A 22,197-nucleotide genomic window follows, 5' to 3' on the forward strand; every position below is an offset into this window, starting at 1 on the left:
CAAAGTAGTACAAATAGAACAAATAGTGTACATGCATAATCACGAGTCTGATGCATATATTCGCTGATCGGCAGTACATGAGTTACGGACCACTAAATCGTATTTATTGTTATACTTTGTATATGAAAATCCACACACACGCACTCACGCGCGCGCGCACACACACACACACACACACACACACATATATAACCAACCTAATCCTAGTGGATACATTTTTAAACAACTTAAATTTTATTAGATTAATCTTGTAATTATTTTAAGCAGAACTGTCTTGCCTAGTTATTATGTTACTATTAATGGCCTCTGAAATAATTAAGCCTTATGGATAAAATTGTAACCAGAGCCTGAAGGTGGAAGGTGGTAATGGACCGAAAGGCAAGCCATGGGAAGGTTGGCCGCAGAGAGGCAACGTGCACTTCAACAAGGTGTGTCTGCAGTACCGCAGCTCCTTGCCGACAGTGCTGCATGAAGTAACCTTCAAGGTCAAAGACTGTGAGAAACTGGGTAAGCTTTAAACATAACAATATTATGTTTGGTGCTTACTTTTATGTTATTTGTCCGTAGAAAAAACCCTAACTGATTGGTTTGACAAGTTCAGGTCCAATAACGTGTGTTATATAGTATTAATATGTAAGTATAATATGTAGGCTTCGCAATTTTGCACAAAAATTATTTTGATATGTTTTTTCCATGTACCCCAAAATAAGCAATCATTTATTATGGTATTAATGTAACCACGGGATCACATTTAACAAACCACCAAGGCAGCCAAACAATAAAAAGGCAATAATGAAATTGCATTGCAAAATGTGTACCCCATCAGGAGCTTTACGGAAAGCTCGGTGTGTACCCGTTCGGGTACACAACGGCAGCTATGAAAGTTTGCTTGTACCCGATGAGATACACTTTGTCATGAACGTGTTAAAGGCTTTATTAATCTATGTTGTAATTTGTTCATAAAATTTCATGTAAGTTTAGATGAAGCTAAGTCTACATTTGTGAATTAAAATGTTTAATACCCACACTAATTTTTGAACACATGTGGCAACTGTAATTATCAAATCAAATCAAATTATTTTTATTGTTGAAGACATTTACATGCATAACAATCGTCAGTGTACATTGAAAATGAAACTAGCCTAGTTTCTAAAAATAACTAAAGGTCCTTATCAATTAGAAAACAATTAGTACTATAATATTCCTTTTCAGATAACAAGCACTTTATCTTCCTCCTAAATGATATTGAAGTTTTGGCCTCCTTGAACCCAGATGGCAAGTTATTGAAAAATTATATGCAAGAGTAAAGGGTTTGTTTTTCAAAGAATGTTGTTGAGTGTTTTGGGAAGAGTTAAGGAATTTGTATCGCGGAGATTATAATTTGACTGTTGTACTGGAAAAAGGTGTTTGTTTTTAAAGACAAATGTCAAACATTCCAGTATATATAGACTAGGAAATGTCAACAATTTATTTTGTCTAAAAAAACCTCTACATGACTGAGAACGATTGAGTCCACATATCACTCTTATGGCTTTCTTCTGGAGGGTAAACAAGGCTTTTGTCTTAGTGGATTCATGACCCCATATGATCAAGCCATAACTCATGGTAAGTGTAGAAGCACCCATAGTAAGCTGTCAGCCAAAACATCTTTTACTAGAGAAAGTAGCCAATCTTCGTAAGATGAACAGACTGCTGCTTAATTTTTTTAATTACTTTGTCGATGTGATTGTGAAAGGGACAAATTACAATCAATTACCAGACCCAGAAAATCAGCGCTGGGACTAGTGACTAAGACGAAAGTCGCCAATGACTATATCAGAAGAGTTTGCATCTGTTCGAGACGATCTTAAATAGAATTCAACAAGTTTTGTCTTCTTTACATTTACATGAAGTTGGTTTTTTTTCCAGCCATTGCAACAAAGAAACTACTCTGAATAAATATATCAGTTTCTAGTCGCTCTCTGTTTCCATTGGAAATGCTGAAGGATGTGTCATCAGCAAAAAGACATAAGTTTCCCATATTTACAAGCTGTAGGGATATCATTCACAAATAAGAGAAAAAGTATAGGTCCGAGAACGGAACCCTGTGGCACACCTGTCAAAGTAGACAACTCCTTCGACTCGTATGTGCCCAGGCAAATTCCGAACTGTCAATATATGGAACAGCCACCACTTGTTTTCGAGGTTGAGCACAAAAAAGATGAAACCCAATCATAAGCCTTGCCTCTAATACCGACCTGTCGGACTTTTTTCAAGTAACAAATTGTGAGGTACTACATCGAACGCCTTACTTTGGTCCAAAAACAGAGCAAAGGTGTACCTGTGATCATCAAGCGAAGAAACAATCTCTGATACAAAATTAAATATTGCATCTGTAGTAGAAACACCCTTTCTAAACCCAAATTGTTGGTGACAGACCACCTTGTTCAATTCAAGGAAAGATTCAAGACGGATAAAGAAAGAGCGCCTTTCCAAGACCTTAGAAAATGTGGAGAGTATAGATATTGGCCTGTAGTTTTATCTGGGTCCTGATGATTTCCATTTTTAAACAAAGGCTTCACAATTGCTGTTTTGAGAGGTTGAGGAAAAACTCCAGTTTTGGAAGGATGCATTTGTTAAATGAGCTAGAGGCACAGCCAAAAGTTCGGCACAGGACTTTAGAATTTTTGATGATATCCCATCTTTTCCTGAGGAGTTACTCGTGCGTAGTGATTTGATTACTTTCAAGACTTCAAATTCATCTGTTGGCGTCAAGTACAAAGAAGGACCTACATGCTCAGATGACCTATAGCACTCTACTGATGATGAGGGTTGTAACGAGTTCAGTCGTTCGTGTTCCGACCCGGCTAAAAAATTCATTGAAACCCTCAGACACAACACGAGGGTCTTGCTCTACAACTCCTTCCGGTGTCAAAAATGAAAATGGTTTAAAATTTTTTCTCTTTTTACTCGGATTTAAATCATTGATAATTTGCCATGCAGCCTTTTGAATGTTGTTGGAGTTTGAATAATTTTTTTTAAAACCAATTCCGACTTTGCAGACCTAATGCTGTCCCTGAATTCTTTTTCAATTTTCTGTATTGCACTTTTAACGGATGATGAAAATCGAGATGCTTAGAAACAGTGTACAACAGTAACATCCTTTCTCTTAGGTTTAGAAGAAGTTTGATCTAATGTTATCCTGGTCAGACCTGTGCTCTCATTTAGCCTAACTTGCTTCTCAGTAAAGGCCAACTTGTAATAATAAGAAACTTTGTTTATGAAAAAAAAAACTTATGCGAAACATCATCGGTGGTGAAGAATATCATTCCAAGTCTCATTTTTTAAGAAATTGTTAAAGATAAAAGTGTTGTTTGTGTGCAAAATCTAACTTTTTTGTAAAGAGGAATTTCTGTTTTAATATAGTCAAAACCCAAAGTCAGCAATTTGGGCATGATGATCGCTAAAACCAGTCACAAGAACAGCAGCATCAAATGTAGTAGGGTTTATGTTTGTAAAAATGTTGTCAATAGTCGATCTAGATCCTCGTGTAAGTTGTGATGGTTTGTAGGAGGCTGAAAGAAACATTAAGTTAGTAAACTGCCCTGGGAATTTTTACTGTCGACCGAGACGTCAATATTAAAATCACCCACAACAATTATAGGATTGTTGCGCTTTTACAACTGAGTCAAGACAATTCGAGAAAGAATTAAAAAACTCATTCAGCTCAGACGGATATTCTTTGGTGGCCTATAAACAACTAGGATTATATAGTTCAAATTTTTTACTATATTTACTATATTTACTCTTTAATGGAAGAGAGTTTCACAAATTCCCTCCAAACAGAAAGAACTTACATCATGAGGCTGAGTTTGCAATGTATCCCTTGTCAAAATACAAAAACACCACCCTTCTATAGGCCAGACCGACAGAACCCAGACGAAACTGAAAAGCCAGGGAGGCAGAAGGAATCCAGCACCGATTGCCTGAAAAATGTTCCGACAAGCATAGAATATCCGGAGTCATCAGCTCGACCAAAGACTTCGATCTGCTCAATTTTTGAAAGGAGTCCTTGTACATTTTGATGAATCAAGCGTAATGGACGTACGTTGTGATGTTTAGAAGCTCTAGGGGGCACTAATGATGTGCCATGTTGAGTACAACAGTCAATTAAGGTACTTTGCCGCAAATGCGATTCTGCTCTAAAAAAATAGTTTTGTCTGGTTACGGTTCCGGAATACACAAAACTGGCCACATCCACAGCAGAGCGCCTGGCAGGAATGGAAGACACAGTTGAGGATCGTTACGGGATAAGGAACGGTCTGTAATCAGGATTGGAATTCGTTGGCAAACATCTGAATTGGAACCAGTTTTTGAGTTGTTTCTTCATAAAAGGATTCGGAGGATGGAAACTTCTGATTAATACACAAATTAGGTTTCTTTGATAAGGAGAGGGTTTGAGAATAAAAAACTGGATATCGTAGTGAATCATACAACAAGTTGCACAAGACAACACGTTTACCACCTAAGTTCAAATGGAGGCCATGGCGAGTATAGTTTGCTCATCGTAGACTATCAAGTGAAATAAAGTTTACATTAGTATAATTAGAACATATGATACCAATTGCATGGTTAACAAGACTTATCTGCTCATTGAGATCAGTATTATCAAAGCGCAAAGGGATACCTACAATCAAAATATTAGTGCCGGACGCCCCTCTACACAATGCCTCGATCTGTTCAGTATATGTCCGCACAGCCATTATTAGATATGTCATTGGTACTACCAGCCCAGAATTGGCAATACTGTCATCCTGACCCGAAAACGTTCAGCTCTGGACCAGCAGCATTCAGTACATCACACATTCTTGCACCAAGCATGACGTGTGCCGTGATTCTTACCGAATGTTCGAATGTTTTTTAACCAAATGTGCGACACGCTTCGTCCATGACTGTCCGTAAATAGACGCAACGATTTCACTGTTGAGGTTTCTCTCGTTAGCTGATTTCCATCAGCGTGCTCAGAGCCGACACGATGCAGATCAGGACTGCCTATAAAACTACATGCATTTTTATTATACGTATATTCACAGTTTTTGAGTGCTTTTTTGAGCTTATAAATTAACTATTTCTGATTCAGAAGGTTCTTTGTAAAGTACATTGTCCCTGTTAGAGATAGCATGATTTCGGGGTTGCTCAGTAATTGTAAAATTATACTTATTTGCATTTTTCTTGTGATGTCGTTTTATTTTACATCTATTATTACCATTTGTAATTTTCCTCTGTTTTAATTTCTGGTTTCATTGCAACATACTCAGCAGGAGATGTTTTGTTTTGATTTGTTTGGTCATCATTAATACTACCCTAAAACAGTGAACTTGTTAGATGTAATAATACCTTTACATTTATATGTGTTACAATGGTTAGAGCGAGAGCCGTAATGATGAACGCTTAACAATGGTCCAGTCCCTAGGGCCTTCTCGCCTTAAAACTATTTTACAAATCGCTTTTTTGTCTGGACATTGTTACTTATGCTAGAGCCTTCATTTTCAGTGGATGCCCTTATAAGATCAAAATCTTGAGCCCAACCACTGACATAAAGAAATCTTTCTCTCGTAACCAAGAAGAAAATAATTAAGAATGTGTTTAGCATTGACAATCACATTTATTCCACATTCATAGTTGTTAGTTTGCTGAAAGCATTCCATATCAACAGATTTGTGGAAGAAATATTTAGATGTTCCAACATTTTGAGGACGGAACATTTATTTGATCCTTGGAGTGAATCGAAATGATAGCAATCGTTGTTTCACACTCGATCAATACAGAGTAAACTCCAAATGCGTTCCCCCCATCCTCCTTGGTGAGATCAGCACTATTGCTTACACATAACAAAACAACATTACTGTTCGAGAAGGCCGGAAGCTTCATGATTTCACTTGCAGTAACTGACTGTGACTAATCAATTGTGTTGAGGATGGACCACTCAAGAAAACACTTTTCCCAACAAAACACTTGTGGACATGGAGTCAAAATAACTATCAATGATTTGATCATCTATCCATTTAGCTTTATCCCATTCATTAGTTTGTTAACACAGCTTTGGGAGTTCAGTGAGTTCAATTTAGCATTAAGATTTTTTATTTGTTTACTATAAATGTCATTGTTACCGCGGAGTGAGTCATTTAGCTTTTTAACATTGCTTAAGTCATGAGCTAGTGTATTGTTTAACAACAACAGATTTTTGTTGTCATTAACGGTACTATTAAACTTAGATTTTAAGTCAAAAATTGTCTGTATGAGTTCTGCTTTCTCTTCTCGACAACATCTTGCTCAGTGAGACGCTGATCGAGTTCCAGCTTCCTCCGATTTCTCTCTGACTCCAACCTGGCAGACAACTCGGCGATATCATGAAGAGAACAGTCAAGATCATTATTCTTCAGGTCAATGACTTTCTGACCCGATTCTATTGTATTTAGAAGATCTGTAATCTTACTGACCAGCAGCTCAGTATGTGCATCAGGATAGTTTGCATGTAACATATTTATTTCGAAACAAATACCTGCTATTAGCTCATTAATGTCAAGCTCAGTGTCGTTTGTCATGCCGATAGAGAGTATGGATAATAGCAATTTTCGAGGTTGATTAATTAAAAAATATAAAACTATGTAATAATCACCTCTATTACAAATAAAGTCATATCACCAACCAGTGTGACGAAACATGATAGTTACTGCAATGCAGCTATAATCAGAAGAGCCTGAACAAAGTAGGCGGCAGCATCATTACAGGACTGTGCAAAAGCAGTATCAGAGAATTGAAGGCGCAGAAGCAATCAGGCAGCGTGGAGCCAGTCCAAGGTGTGTCAGGCAGCGACACGTGTTAGTCACAGGGAAATGTGGCTCCGGTAGAGGCGGGGCGGCAGCAGTGTATACAAGAGTGACGCGGCCGCCAAACAGCTGATCGGATTACGCTCCTCCGCCAATCACAGAAGCAGTTCAGAAATAATCAATTAAAAATGTCAGTCCTGCTATACGATTGACTTGTCAATTTCGATTCGTTAGTCACACAACACGAATAACTTACAGTCTTTCCAGGAATATAGAAGCAAAAACTATGAATCACCTCCAATTAAGTCACAGTATTAATAATTGTCACTGACATTAAAACCTATTAGTCCGCAGATATTAATCAATTAAACAAGAACGACACATCACAACGTCAATCCAAGAAAAGCATGCCTGCCAATCCCCTGTAACATCAGTATATGGAAAAATGTGACACCAGAACACGCTTACTAACCAAACATGCAATATAATTCAATAAGAAATTTGCAATAAAGTACCTGCAGATATCTATCAGATTATCGAAATCCTGGCAGCCTTTGATATACAGAACCAGTATTGTTCATGATTGGTCATATTGATCAGTGAATGTTTTGACTTCAGTAAATCGTGATAAAGCTTTGCCCAATTCACTCAACTAGAAGTGCATTAGGTCCTGTCAGTTTTGGTCTAACATTTATTAGCTGAAGATAACTCTGCACAGTGAGGCTTAAATATTTCAAGGTTTGGATTGTATTAACAAATTTTAGATAGGGTATGGACTGGAAAACCTATATGAATAGTCTTGACTCTGGCTGTGTATGGCTAGCAGTAAATCTATGTAGCGGGTATGACGGAGTGCCTATGAAATTGATAAAATTTGCATAAAAGCTCTTTTAATTAAACCATTAATGCATCTGGTAAATTCTTCTCTCATTACTGGCATATTTCCTAGTAAGTTAAAATTGTCTAAGGTTTGTACCTATCTACAAAAAAAGGTATTGTAACAGACATTTCAAAATTATCGTCCCGATTTAAATTTTACCATCAATTTCAAAAAATTTTTGAGAGAACCATGTACAATAGATTGGTCAAACATTTAGAAATAAATAATCTTTATGACAAGGAACAACACGGTTTTAGAAAAAATAATCTACTATAACTGCATTGATAGAATTCACTGAGTATGTAATAGAGTCAGTCGACAAAAATAATAATGTAACAGGAATATTCATGGACCTATCAAAGGCTTTTTATAGCATATCTCATGAAATTTTACTTAACAAATTGCAAATTAGTAATCTTGAAAGTTCAAAAAACCAGCTGTGCCTATTTGCAGATGACTCAAATCTCATTATATCTGCAAAAACAGAACTCGAATTGAAGATATCTGCACATCTCCAACTCTCAAATGTACAACAATTTTTTCATTGACAACAAAATTAGTTTTTAAATACCGATAAAAACTAATTTTATTTCTTTTAATACAAAACAAGACAGAAAACGTTTTAAATCCTAACATATTGATAAACGATTCCAGTTTGGGATCAAGTTTCGTACACAAAATTTCTCGGTCTAACAATAGACAAAAAACCTTAGCTGGAATCTTCATATTGAACAAATAATTAAGCGGATAAATTCTGGGTTATATGCTATCAAAAGACTTTCTTATTTATGCAGTTTGTCAGTACTAAAGATGGTTTTCCATGCACATATTCAATCCCACGTTGCATATGGGATAGGAGTGTATGGAGGAACCACAAACCAAAACCTAAATAAAATTCCAGTTTTTGCAAAAAAAAGCACTACGAATAATGTTGAAAATAAAGAAGGATGAGTCAGTGAAAAATAATTTCACTGAACTAAATATTTTAACAGTGCATAGCCTTTATATTTTAGAAATGTGTTATGTATGTACTTACAATACTAGGAATAAGATGGAATTAGTAATACCACGACACAATTTAGAATTTTTCTACAAAAAAAAACTTCTTATGCAGGAATAAAATTTTTTAAGTCAATTCCAAAAACAATAACAAGAGTTGAAGATATTAAGAAATTTAAATCAATGTTAAAAGATTATTTAATTAGAAAAGCATTTTATTCATTTGAAGACTTTTATTCAACAACATGATCTAACTATAATCATCCAATTATGTAACTTAGTTGTAGTGACACTATTGTACCATGTACATAATGTAAATAAAGATATTTTGACTTGACTTGACTTAATATGAAGACAGTGTTAATACCAATTTGCCGTAATAATTTTCATTTAAACTATAGTTTTACTAATCAAAATAATGATATTTATGTACTCATTTAACAACTGATATTACAATACAGGGTGTAACAAAAAGGTACCGTTGACTATGCATTTTCAGATTCTAAGCTAAACATAAAGTTTAATTTTTTTTAAATTTCCACTTTGTTTAACAGTTATTATATGTCATTTTGTTTTTTTTTTTTTATTATAAATTTTGTCTTATTTTGTTTTCCATAACACTACCAATTGCAAATTCGATCTTACAAATGTGTTGTGTTTAAATTTATCAGATTTTTAAACTGACTATTAAGTCAGTTTCAGTGTTGTGTTTTAATTACAGTAACAGCTGATTCAAATAACAGCTGTCAAATTATGGGCCATTTAGTTTTCATGTGTGGTACAAAACCTTCTTGGAAGTAAAAAGTTATTTAAACACTTTTTTGTGTTATGTAAAATTTTAATCAAAATAGTGGTTGATTAGCTATGTCATAAAACAAAAAATAAATGGTCGCCATTTTGAAAATATTAAAACTTATTTAAACATATTTTTTCTGATACAATACCTTGTATCATGTACCTGTCTATCAAGTTTTTTAACAATTGTAAATATAATAACAAAGATGAAATTGTTTTAATAAAAAAAACAAAGTGGTGTGTAGCTGCTAAACAAAGTGGAAATTGGAAAAAAAAGTATTCCTCAATTTTAGGTTATACATAGAATCTGAAAATGCATAGCCAACTTTTTTGTTACACCCTGTAATATTTATCTCATTATCATATTTTATTATAATCATAAACATGTTCATAATAACGGATATTATTTTGTAAAAAATTTGATTATTTCAATGTCATAATGTAGAACGCTGATGATATAGAAACAACAAAATACAGGGTGTAGAATGTGAAGTGATAAGATCTGGGCCATATTTCAGTGTCATTAATTATCTTTCTGTGTTAAAGCCAGTGCTAAAGGGTTTAATGACAATTGCTTGGGACAGGTATCGTGGGCCGCACAGGTTCAGGAAAGAGTTCACTGACCACTGCACTATTCCGGTTAGTGGAGCTGTCTGCTGGAACTGTTGAGATAGACCAGCTCAACATCTCTTCCTTGGATCTCAGCCAACTGCGGACACAACTCACCATCATCCCTCAAGACCCCATGTTGTTCTCAGGCACCATTAGGTACACATACCTATCATTATCCTTTTTTAATATTACAGTGTCTGAATATTACATTAAACATATTGTAATATTACAAATATTACTATGTGTAGGTTATTTTGTAAAGTAACCAATAATTATAATTAATGAAATAATTTAATTATATGCTATTAATACATTACACTATGCATTGTAGTTGTATTTTTCTGTAAACATGTGATAGAAAATCTGTTTTGAATAGTAAAATTTTCAACGGAATGCAACAAATTAAATAAAAACGAAGGAAAAAGGCAAATAATAACTTGAAAGCATATTTTATATACATATAATTCAATTCCATTTTCTTACTTCATCAAAGCAGAAGTGTACATGAATGTGTGAAACTTACTCTAATGTATACAATATATGATTGTGTATAAGATAGCAGAAACATTAATACTTTATTTAAAACATTAGTAAACCATCAACCCACCAGACAAAAATTCCTCTAATCAATAAATAGTCTTTCCAATTAGAAATGGTTTAATTTTCTTTTTAAATATGTTTTGGTTTTCTATGGTGTTTTAACCCAATGGCACATGTTAAAAAAAACTTAATTCCTCCATGACGATCTATAATAAGCTGATTGCTGACTGTTTCTTCTGTAATAGACAATAGACAACTTTATTAACCGTTTAACAATCAGCATATATGTAATAGGTTTAGTCAGTAGAGGCTAAAAAACAAACATGGCTAAACTTGTGGAAACTCCCCATTTTGGGTAATTGGTCTAAATTTGCCCTTAATATTAATTATCAACTGATAAATGTACAATCCGTAAAAAGTAGCAAATCCCAATTATTGGACATGTTCTTTTATAGAATCCTGAAAACCTAATTTTAATTTTATATTTACTGCTTTCTAGACGTAAATTTGTATAAAATTAATGCATTCACTAATAAAGCACAGAAAAGTTTAAATCTATGGCTTAGCCTTAATGCCAATTATTTTCATTATGTTGTCAAAAATTAAATTAAATGCCATTCCAGGACAAACTTGGACCCATTTGACCAGTATGGGGATGACCGGTTATGGGAGGTCCTGGAGAAGACACAGATGAAGGAGAAGGTGCAGGGTGCTGACCAGAAGTTGGACTCCAGGGTGGGTTACGGTGGTGACAATCTCAGCGTCGGTGAGAGACAATTGCTGTGCCTGGCGAGAGCTCTGCTTAGGAAGACAAAGGTATAGTTGGTTACAATTATGCACCTTTATAAGACTAATCAATCATACCGTCGAGGAGAAAGTCCAGTAACGTCTAGTATGTACTGCAGATTCTAGTGCTGGATGAAGCGACGGCTGCTGTCGATCCGGACACAGAGGCTGCTCTGCACAATGTCATCAAGGGGGAGTTCCGGGACTGTACCGTCCTCACCATTGCCCACCGGATCTCCTCTGTCCTGGACTGTGACAGAGTGCTGGTCATGGAGAACGGCTCGGTTAGTCAACTGTCACGTCCCTCCTTTACTATGATATTCCCTACAGACATACATAAACATGATGAGGATTGTGCTTCTTTTATCTGTTCAGTTCCTAATAGTTTCAAACTTCTCATACATATTTCACTTTTCACTTAGTCTAGGAGCTGAGAGGATATTTGCACTGTATAAGCACACAACCTAGTTTCCTTGAAATTGATTGAAGAAATTTCCACTAGAAATAAATTAATTGTCAGCTACACAATAAAAGAAAATGTTTTCAGAATAGCTAATACAGATTGAACTTATTGTTCACCAACTTTGTTGGTAATAATTGCTGTGATACGGTTTGAGAGGCCAAACCAAAATGTTTTCAAAAACAATTAATGAAATCGGTGGGAGGGTATCAGAGCAGTTAAAATGTGAAATGATAATGTTTTTCTGGCTTGATACGCTTAACCTATTGAGTCCCAGGTTGTTGCAGTACAGGTACCCCTGCTGACCAGGGTTTTTCCTGGCACTTGCTTATTATTGTGCATTACAGTTATTATTTACTCCTGGAACTCCACATAACTATAAGATTTATTTAGATTATTATTTACTTAATGTTATTGATGTTTCTGCATTTATACAGGGTGGTCCGGGAAGAAAGGAAAACATTTTAACAGGTGATTGTAAACCTAAAAACAAGACAAAAAGTTCCTATAAACATAGGTCTTTGTTAGCGAGCATTTCATTGTCAAAATTACCATTCTAATGGTTTCAGTCCGGGATTATTTAATCCTTGGAGTGGAAATCTGAGCGAAATCTTTCGCTAGCATTTTCTTGCTGAAGATACATTTTCAGACATATACTGTGTATATACATATTTTAGTATATTCATATTTTGGTTCATCGAGATAGCCTAGGTCACAGCTGAAGTCTGCATAAAAAACTAGCTCTTTAAAAATTAAATCATCACATCTGTCACATCTGAAAATATTCACTTCACTTTCTTTGTCACTATCAGATAACTCAAAAAACTCATCGCATATATTATTAATTCATTAATATCTTTATTGAATAACTCATGTTTATTCATGTTTATACGAAGCCATATTTGTGTTTACAAACAACAGCTGCCGGATGAAACACCTCGATGAAACTTCCTTCTCAACAAAGCAAGCTAAGAATAAATTACGGCCCACAGTATTTGTCGAAAATAAGATACTGGACCAAGTACAAGAAACTAAATTTCTAGGATTAGTTATAGATGAAAACTTAACGTGGGATGAGCATGTAAATCTTGTTATGCGTAAAACATCAAGCGGCCTTTATGCTCTAAGAAGAATGGCACTATCATGTAACATAGAAACATTAAAATCTATTTACTACGCCTTAATCCCCTCCCACATTTCTTATGGTATTTGTATATATGGCACAACAACAAAACGAAATATGGACAGAATCTTAATCCAACAAAAACGGGCCTTAAAGATTATGCTCCATTTGAAACAATCCGACTCTATTAAACATATATTTTCAGAATTGAAGATTTCTACAGTGTATAGCTTATATATTTTTGAGACAATAAAATTCATACTTTTAAATAATAAAACTACAATAGGGAAAAATGTACATACATATAATACTAGATCACATCGACAAGTTGAACAACATAGATTGTGCTTTTTCGAAAAGAAAACTTCTTTTAAAGGAAACAAATTTTTTGACTGTTTACCGCAAAATATTAAAAAAGAGAAAAATCCGAACAAATTTCTTAAATAATTAAAAAATTTTTTAATAAAATCTGCATTTTACTCAACTGAAGAGCTACTTACTCTAAGAAACCATTGAAATACATTGTGCTTTTCCCCTTTTCGTTTTATTCAAAAGAAAATTGTTAATGACTACTCTAATAGAACAGGTATGAAAGTTGAAAGAAGGTGAAAACACTTAATTTTAATATTTTTATTTGTAGGCTCAATGTTTGTATGATTGTTTGTAAAACCTGTATTTAGAATTAATGTTGTTCTGGCCCGAAGAAGGGGAAAACCCCTAAACTAATCTGCACAAACCTAGTTAAGAATGTGTAATTTTGTGTATAAAGAGGTTCTTGTTTTCTGTTTTGTCTCATTTGTTTTTATTGTTCATTGACATTGTAAATGTTTAAATTAAAACCAATTACTCTTTTGACACTATTTCTTGTACGATATGTACATTTTTATGAAATAAAGATGTTTGATTGATTGATTGATTGATGTTTTGGAGTAAAAACAGGCCACCCAGTATCGTAGTGCAAAACAAAATAGACCTCAAGAGAAAGCCGATATTCTGCTGTGCATCCAAGTATATTGAACGTCATTTAATTCGGCGAGGTGTGTCCAAGAAAACTAAAAATTAAAAGGCTTAGAAGCAGCCGCAACGTTGCGCCTACGAGCCCCGACTGAACACTTGTCCCGGCCGCAACTGTGGGGCAGCAGGATCCAACAGGTTAAAACTTGCCGTCAGATACTTAAATAAAAGTTATATCACCGTGACAATTTTCTCTTTTGATTTAAAGAAAAACCTTTAAAAAATTTTTATAAAAGTTGTGTGCTTATAAAATGCAAATTTGCTCTCGGCTCCTGGACTTTTAGCACTCGCCATTTATTATCTAGTACAAAACATAACATAATATGTAATATTTCAATTTGAATTACTTACTGTTTTATAATTTAAAAATGAATAATTTGTATAAAACAACTCTAAGTTGTTAATAATTGATTTTTGGACAAAATCACTTTCTGTTGATATAACATGTCTACGTTTGCTAATTTACTTGTAGTTTTACTAAAACAATTCTCAAGCTAATTAAGCAAAGTTGATAAGTTGTTATAACTTCACTTCAAGATGTCACAAGTGGAAAAAATGGGATTGATTTGTTAACAATGGTACAATTCCAAAACATTTATTGTATTTGCACTTATCCAATAGTACATTTTAATTCTTGAAACGAATTTATTATTTGGCATTGTGCGTAGACTAGCTCTGTTTTTTTATGTAATGGTTTGCTTGTAGGTGGCTGAACTGGACAAACCAGCAAAACTGTTGGAACAGCCTCACTCCAAGTTCTCTCAGCTGATAGCAGCCAGCAAGGAGTCAACCAGCTGATGTCTAGCAGCCAGCAAGGAGTCAACCAGCTGATGTCTGTGACGCGCTCGGACTTGTCGTCACTTGCACAACCACAGGGTCTACTGGACCCACCAACCTAGCATTTCACTTTAGAATAGTGAGCTGACTAGGGTAAGGTAGTATTACGTCAATTTTTCAGTTTTTCAACAACAAAGACTGTATATGCTGCTGTTTTTATCTGTACTGACAGCTTTAAAACCCCATCTCTTCATTTTTTTTCAATTTTTTATAAAATTAACATACTACATTATTACCTAAAATTAAACATTTTCTGCAATTGTTGTTAATTTACAATAAATTATCATTATTGGGTTAACTGTTTGAGAATTGTCTTATCCATCTCGTCCATTCGGGTTCAGTGTTGGTTAATCGTCTATTTTTGAATTTTGTCAACTATTACTGTATCACTGTTTAGTTTTATTCCACTATATTGTAGTAATTAATATTTAGTTTGTGAGTTTTAGTATGGCTGGTATTAATATTAATGATTTGTGAAGATTATTCAAGTTGACATTCAATGACAAATATGATTTATAAGAAACAATGTTTGAAGTTTATTGCTTTTTAATTAAATAACAATTTAAGTAATAGAACTGATTTTATGTGAAATTTAATTTTTGTAAATCTTTACCATCCAATTATAGAATTCAAAAATGTACGAATGTATTTGTGTGAAAATGTAAACTAAAACGATGTACTGGCTGTGAGGTTATGAAAGAAAATGTTAAAGTGTTAGGTGATACACGGTCAAGTCATTAACGTTCTGTCTCAGTTAGCTGTTTTTTTTTTTTTTTTTTTTTTTTTTATCTGTAAGTTCAATTTGTAGCTCTGTAGTACAGCAATTATAGTCAACAGTTGAATCGTTTGAGCTGTAAGTTCAGATTTCATTAACCGTTTTGAAAACATATTTGTTTAGCCTCTCAAACTACAGCAATTATTACCAACAAAGTTGGTGAACAGTAATTTCAATCTTTATTAGCCATTCTGAGAACATTTTCTTTTATCGTCTCAAGTTGTAGGTCAGCAGTTTCCGAGAATAAGGTTGGTGAGTTGTAGTTCAGTCTATATTAGTTAATCTAAAAATATTTTTGCTTAGTTTCTTAAACTGTGACGCACCTGTCACTGCTAACAATATAAGAATTTGTTTGAAACAAACCATTCAAGGAAACAAATCATTTAGTAAGTATGTTACTGGACAAAAATTGAGTTAAAGTTCCTATGAATGTTCCTGGCCCGCTTGATGTTTTTGAAGGTCTAGTAAAAGCTCTCGGGCATAATGCTATGAGATAGAAACCACCTTTTGCTAGCAAGTACATTTCCTTTCATAGAGATTTTAAATTTCTTTACTTAACTCACTGCCAGTAGATAAACTGTAAGTGGTCGTAGAGTCTAATTAAATAAAATTTAATTTTCTGAAATAATTAAAATAATTATGGGTTTTTGTCAGTTGAGAAGTTTTTGTGACAAATAATTTAACTACATTATAAACTTATAATTTTTTTTAATTGATTTTTTAAAGTGAACTGAACTGCCTTTTTCCTCTATGTAATTCCCATTGCTTGTATGAACTAAAAATCTGTGTGCAAGTAAATTAAAAGTTAGTTGATTTCTTTATCGACTTTTCTGCAATAATTTTACTCATCGTAATAATTTCTATAAGGTTTACTGTTAGGGTTTAGTGTTAACCCTTTGAATTCATGCACCGACATCCGATCCATCAAAATTAACATAAGTATGGAATACAGTAACATATTTTAAAATTACTAATTATCTATTTATTTGTCATGTAGTATAATTTGTGGTCTTTGTTAGATCTCTATGATTTTTTTTACAACAGTGTCAGGCATTATGTGGTACTGTCGTGCATTGCTACAATTACACTCTCCATTAATATTCAAGTGTCGTGTGTTTTGGCATGGTTAGTTCCGAGGCAATCTTGACAATGTCAGTCACACATAGTCTTCTTCGAATGTTATTGAAATGCTGTGTTGAGTAAATGACACAAAACCAGTTAATTTCATTTCACTCCGTAGTTTGTTTCAAATGAATCTTATAAATATGGACTTGATTCTGAATTAATGGTGAAAAACAACCTGCAGTCACTTGCTGACAGGTTTGATAAAACCTAGTAATAACCATAGATGTATTAAATATGTAGGCTATTAAAGTTATAAAAATTATTCTTTTCAGATGCTTTTTAAAAATCCATTTTTAAGCGTTTTGTAAACAAATGTATATGAGACGATATTACCCAATTAAAAATTATACTGCTTAAAAAATATTAATTTCTCTGATGATGTGATCAGTGTGAATGTACTCTTAGTTCTTACGCTTACACAGCTAGTGTCAGAAATGTCATGTAAGTTTTCTGGTTGATCGGTTAATCAATACCGTAACGAACCAATTAATGACTCCGCTTTCTCCAACTTGACTGTGTAATCAGACATGTTTTTATTGACCCACACTTTTGGTTTAACATCTGTAGACTGAAAATGGCTCCTTAAAAGAAGGCCAAAATATTTCAAAACTTTAACTGTGTTGACTATATTTTTTTATGTGGTGTGTGTAAGCCAGAAAACTTATATAATAGTCATATAAAATTAATATCTTTCATTATTACAGTTAACAGAGTTACATCGATTTTATAAAAGAACACTTTTCACTATAATAATAGTAAAAAATGTTCAGCATTTAGCGTCCTTTATTTCTTACTTGAATAATGCGAGTTTTAGAATCGCAACGTGTTAAACATAATATGTATAGTTATCTAATCAAGTACCTATTCTTCACTCAATATGTCACTGGCAAGTGCATAATTAATGTACTATCTGTAAATACCTAGTTCAACACTATGATAGTTTGTAATTGTTCACCATCACATGTGATGATTCGGAAGTGTGTGAGGTGCTTGGTGGATTTATGTGATCTTAATTTAAACTAAATGGTAACTGAGGTCAATTATTACTCGTGCAACTCTTAGGTTACATCTTTTATTCATTGTAAGCATTTATCATTGTATCGTAATAACAAATTTATTAATTTTGAACTCGTGCTTGGAAGGTATTATTTCTGGTATTACTGCTGTGTTCTCCTTATTACTGGTGCCAGTTTTAACCTTATTACTTTTACTATATCAAACCTTTGTGTTAGTTTTAATTCGGATCAAGCACCACAGATCAATGTCTGAAAGAAGACCATTTTGTTTTTGACGACGGAAGGATTATGAAGACCATTTTCTTTTATTTGAAGGTCTGAAACGTTACACAGCGTGAATAGTGTAACAACGGTATCTGCTATGAAAAGCTGCAGTCATCAATTTTGTTAGAATAATTTTGTCCTACCTTTGGGTGGTTTTAAAATGATTTAAATTACTTTTTCGTATTTAAGAAAACAGAAACTTAATTTAATAAAAGAAACCTGTAATAGTTCAGGTCAAAGATTATCAAGATGCTATTTTACTTAGATGACTGATTGTTTTAGATAGTATATGTATGTTGTTGATTAAGTTATGTTTTGTACTTTAATATTTTTAGTTCATGTTGTAAAGTTATAATAATTTTAATTGTTAAGGGAATTTATAATAATTACACAAACCAGTCTTCCTAGTTGTGCTGTCATGTTAGAGCTTGTATAACAGTTTTAAATGTCGTTGCCAGAATTTTTAAAATGCAGCTGAGTTATTGTAAAGTAAAGAGTCTATAAAATAATATATTTTAATAAATTTGTACTGTAAGATAATATTTTTAAATATATTATTTTTTAATAAATGAAATGCGATAATTTTAAGTGTAGTGTTTCTTTATTTGAAAATTCCCATTAAATTCTTCATCTAGATTTGGTGACACATAATTCTAGTAACCGTGTAAATCACAGGTATTTCTTTAAGCACCATTGTTTAAAGTGATTTAATTCCACATGTTAAATTGGTTACATAGAACTTTCATTAATCCTACAAGAACTGCTAGTTGAAATTCACCTAAACTACAGCCTTATTTTTTTGTTTTGTATGCTTCTTTTTAAAGTCAAGTCAAGTCAAGTCAAAAAATCTTTATTAACAATTTCTTCAAGAAATGTAATAGAGTCACAGAAATTTACAATCTTGTTTACAAATAAAGTTAAAGGATTTAACAATAAGTCAAAAATTGGTTTATTTATTAATTGTGTGCAGTTCTTCCTAGGTGGTCCTGTAGTTCCTGCAGCGGTCAATAAATTCATTTGAGGGTATAGACGGTTTCTTCAAGCAGCCAGTTTTCGCAGTCTTCTTTTCAGAGTGTTGTTGTCTCCTCTCTTGATTTCTAAAGGAAGCAAGTTGAAGAGCTTTGCGGCCGGCATATGATGGTTTTCTTCGTAAAGAGTTCCATCCTGTGTAGTGGGAGGATGTAATCCTGTGCGTTTCTAGTTGCATGCCCTCGAAAGTCTCCAAGCTTCTTCAAGTTTTTCTTTGTGGCGTGAAGAATTACCTCCAGAATATAGATAGCTGTTACTGTCAGGATTCCGCGATCCTTGAACACCTGTCTGCAGCTTTTCATGCGGCCAATAGACCCACCATAGTCCTTAGGGCACGCTTTTGCAGGACAAGAACTTTTTGAATATTTGTACTAGATGTACTGCCCCACAGTACCACACCATATCGTAGGTGACTCTCAAACAGAGCATGGTAAGCGGTGGTCATAGCTTCATCTGTACTGGTGGCCTTTACCCTTTTCAGAACAAATGTTGCCGTGCTTAGTTTTTGGCACAAGTAGTCAACATGCAGAGTCCATGAAAGACAGCTATCCAGAATCATTCCCAGGTGTTTTAGTGAGTCAGTCATTATTATATTAGGAGGTCCTGATTACCCTATCTTTTAGTCGTCCCAGGTTCATCTGTTTTGTTTTTGTTTCATTGAACACAAGGTCGTTCTTTTCACAATAGTCTTGTGCCATACTTAGAGATATGTATGCATTTATTTCCAGTTCTTCTGCAGACCTGCTGGTAGTGAGTAAGGCCGTGTCATCAGCATACATGATGGGATAGCAGTAAGCTTCTAAGTACTTTGGCAAGTCTGAAACAAATACGGATCCCTGGGGCACGCCCCGTCATACACCCCTAGGTTCTGAAGCCACTCTCCTCACTGACCCTTCAATAACATGTTTGATTTCAACAATCTGTCTTCTGTTACACAAATAGCTTATGAACCCATTTTGAGAGGTGTTCCCCATATTCCCAGAGAATCAAGCTTCTTCAGTATTAGGCTGTGGGTCAAGACAATCGAAAGCCTTGCTTAAGTCTAGAAAGGTACTAACAACAGAGTTTCCAGACTCAAAGCTATCGATAACAAACTCAATCAGGTCAACAAGCCCAGTTGTAGTGGATTTTCCAGAGATGAAGCCGTGTTGTCTCTCCGGTAGGAGCTTGTTAAACTCAAGATGTTCAATTAGTCTTATTAGCACAACTTTTTCGCGATGACTTTTAGATACGGTTGGGGATAAGTGATATGGGTCTAAAATTGGTTATTTCATCTCTTTTGACCTTGTTTATGCAGAGGAATTACTTTGGCAGTTTTTAGTTTATTTGGAAAGACTCCTTGTGAAAAGCGATTTGTTTATGATGTCCTTCAAGGGAGCACACAACTCTTCTTTGCAGAGCTTCAGAAGTCTTGAGGAGATATCATCTACACCAGCTGACATTGAAGATTTCATTCCTTTGGATGATAATCCTGACTTCTTCACTCGTTGTAGGTTTGAAAGCAACAAGTTTTGCTCCTCGAGTTGTGCTGAAAGAGACACCTGTACCAACAGTTCTTGGGGGGTTATTGGCTTTTAAAGTCTTTTCTGCCACTGTTGTAAAGAACTTGTTAAAATGTTCTGCTATCTTCAAGGGTTCCTCAGTTTTTGCTCTCCTGCGATGCTTAGCTTCCATTTTTCTTGTTCAGCACTCATTCTCGAAGCCCTCTCACAATTAATCATACTCCAAATCATTCTACTTTTATTTTCAGAGTCAGTTATCAACTTTTCATTAGCCTTACGCCTGATAGATCTTAATAAAACATTAATAAAATATATTTATTGGACAGGGGAAGTGGAGAAACAAAAATATAGTTCTTTTAGGGATTACAACCCTGTTTCAACCCCTATGGATGGATGATCTTCCAGAAAGGGAATTTAAACTGATGGAAGTTGACTCTTTTTGACCAAATTAGGTTTTCGAGATTAATATGTATATATTTCTTCATACAACAAAACCTAAAATAGAACCAGTCCAAATTTTATTAAACTTTTAATCTGCCAACTATAACAACAAAATAATACGTACGTGTTATATCTAATTCTATTTGAAGAATATCATAGGGGCCCATCATATTATATTATAAATGTATTTACTAAAACTAAGTCCTTCGATTGTGAAAATTGATATGTATTAATATTAATATGTAACTGCTAGTACTTAATAAAGTTTGACATATTCTAATACCACGGATTCAGTCAGTTTCAGAAATACTTGTATTAGTTCCAATATTATTTTATTCCACAATAAGTGAAAATAGAGTGCCACAAGTGACATAGTTCGGTTTGTATTTTAGACCTAACCCTAATTGTGACAAAATTGTAGTGAATTGAGAAGTTCTAGGCCTATAATAACTAAATTAATCTATTATGTTCTCTTAAGAAACATTGATTAAGCCTAGTTCATAATATTTACAAGAAATGAAAGTAAGAATGTAACTTGAAAAAATGTGTTGACATGTTCACATTAACGGACAAAGCCTCCACATAATAAAAATGGGCAGTGTCGTAACTAGGATTTTGCTTTGTGGGAGGGGGATGAATCTGAAGAGCACACCTCACCGGGGGTACAGAAAAATCTGAATGTATCTAAATTTAAATAAATTAGACAGGCATAATTCGAAGTAAAATATTTAACTGAGTATTTCATACAAGTTGCATTGCATTTATACACTTTGTATTAAAAACTATTTTTTATTTTCTAAAGGGAGGTTCTATATTCTTCACTCCACCCTTAATTATACCTCTTGAATTAGGTTGTTGCAATTTGAACTGTCTTATCACAACACTCCGTAACTAGAATAGTTAAGGAACCGTGACAATGAAAAATAAAAGGTTCCATTGGAGTTCTTAATATTCATATGATATAATCAAGAGCATTAAAATAGCTCATTAAAATCCTCATGTTTAAGGATTGATATGGAAAAAAGAACAAAACACAAAGGGCTCAAAAATGAAACCATTAGTGTACTTTGTAATGGTACTTTATTTATCGATAATACAGAACATTCAAAATATTTACCAAAATTTAAACTAACTACGTCTAAACACACAGTTGTTACATAAAAATATATATTTCTTAACAAGAAAACTGC

At 33.9% G+C, this 22,197-nt stretch overlaps 1 protein-coding gene across 1 annotated transcript in view; it reads left to right on the forward strand.

The window, feature by feature from the left end:
- LOC124362024 (ATP-binding cassette sub-family C member 5-like) overlaps positions 1 to 18,628 on the forward strand; it is a 124,577-nt gene extending 105,949 nt beyond the window's left edge. Inside the window, 5 exon segments of the mRNA XM_046816170.1 lie at positions 345 to 507; positions 10,068 to 10,251; positions 11,259 to 11,451; positions 11,541 to 11,705; positions 14,724 to 18,628. Of these exon segments, the coding sequence (XP_046672126.1) occupies positions 345 to 507; positions 10,068 to 10,251; positions 11,259 to 11,451; positions 11,541 to 11,705; positions 14,724 to 14,816 (798 nt within the window). The 3' untranslated portion in view covers positions 14,817 to 18,628.
- Positions 18,629 to 22,197: the final 3,569 nt, after the last annotated feature.

The sequence above is a fragment of the Homalodisca vitripennis genome, chromosome 5, assembly GCF_021130785.1.
Source record: "Homalodisca vitripennis isolate AUS2020 chromosome 5, UT_GWSS_2.1, whole genome shotgun sequence".
In the NCBI taxonomy this organism is placed as follows: Eukaryota; Metazoa; Arthropoda; class Insecta; order Hemiptera; family Cicadellidae; genus Homalodisca; species Homalodisca vitripennis.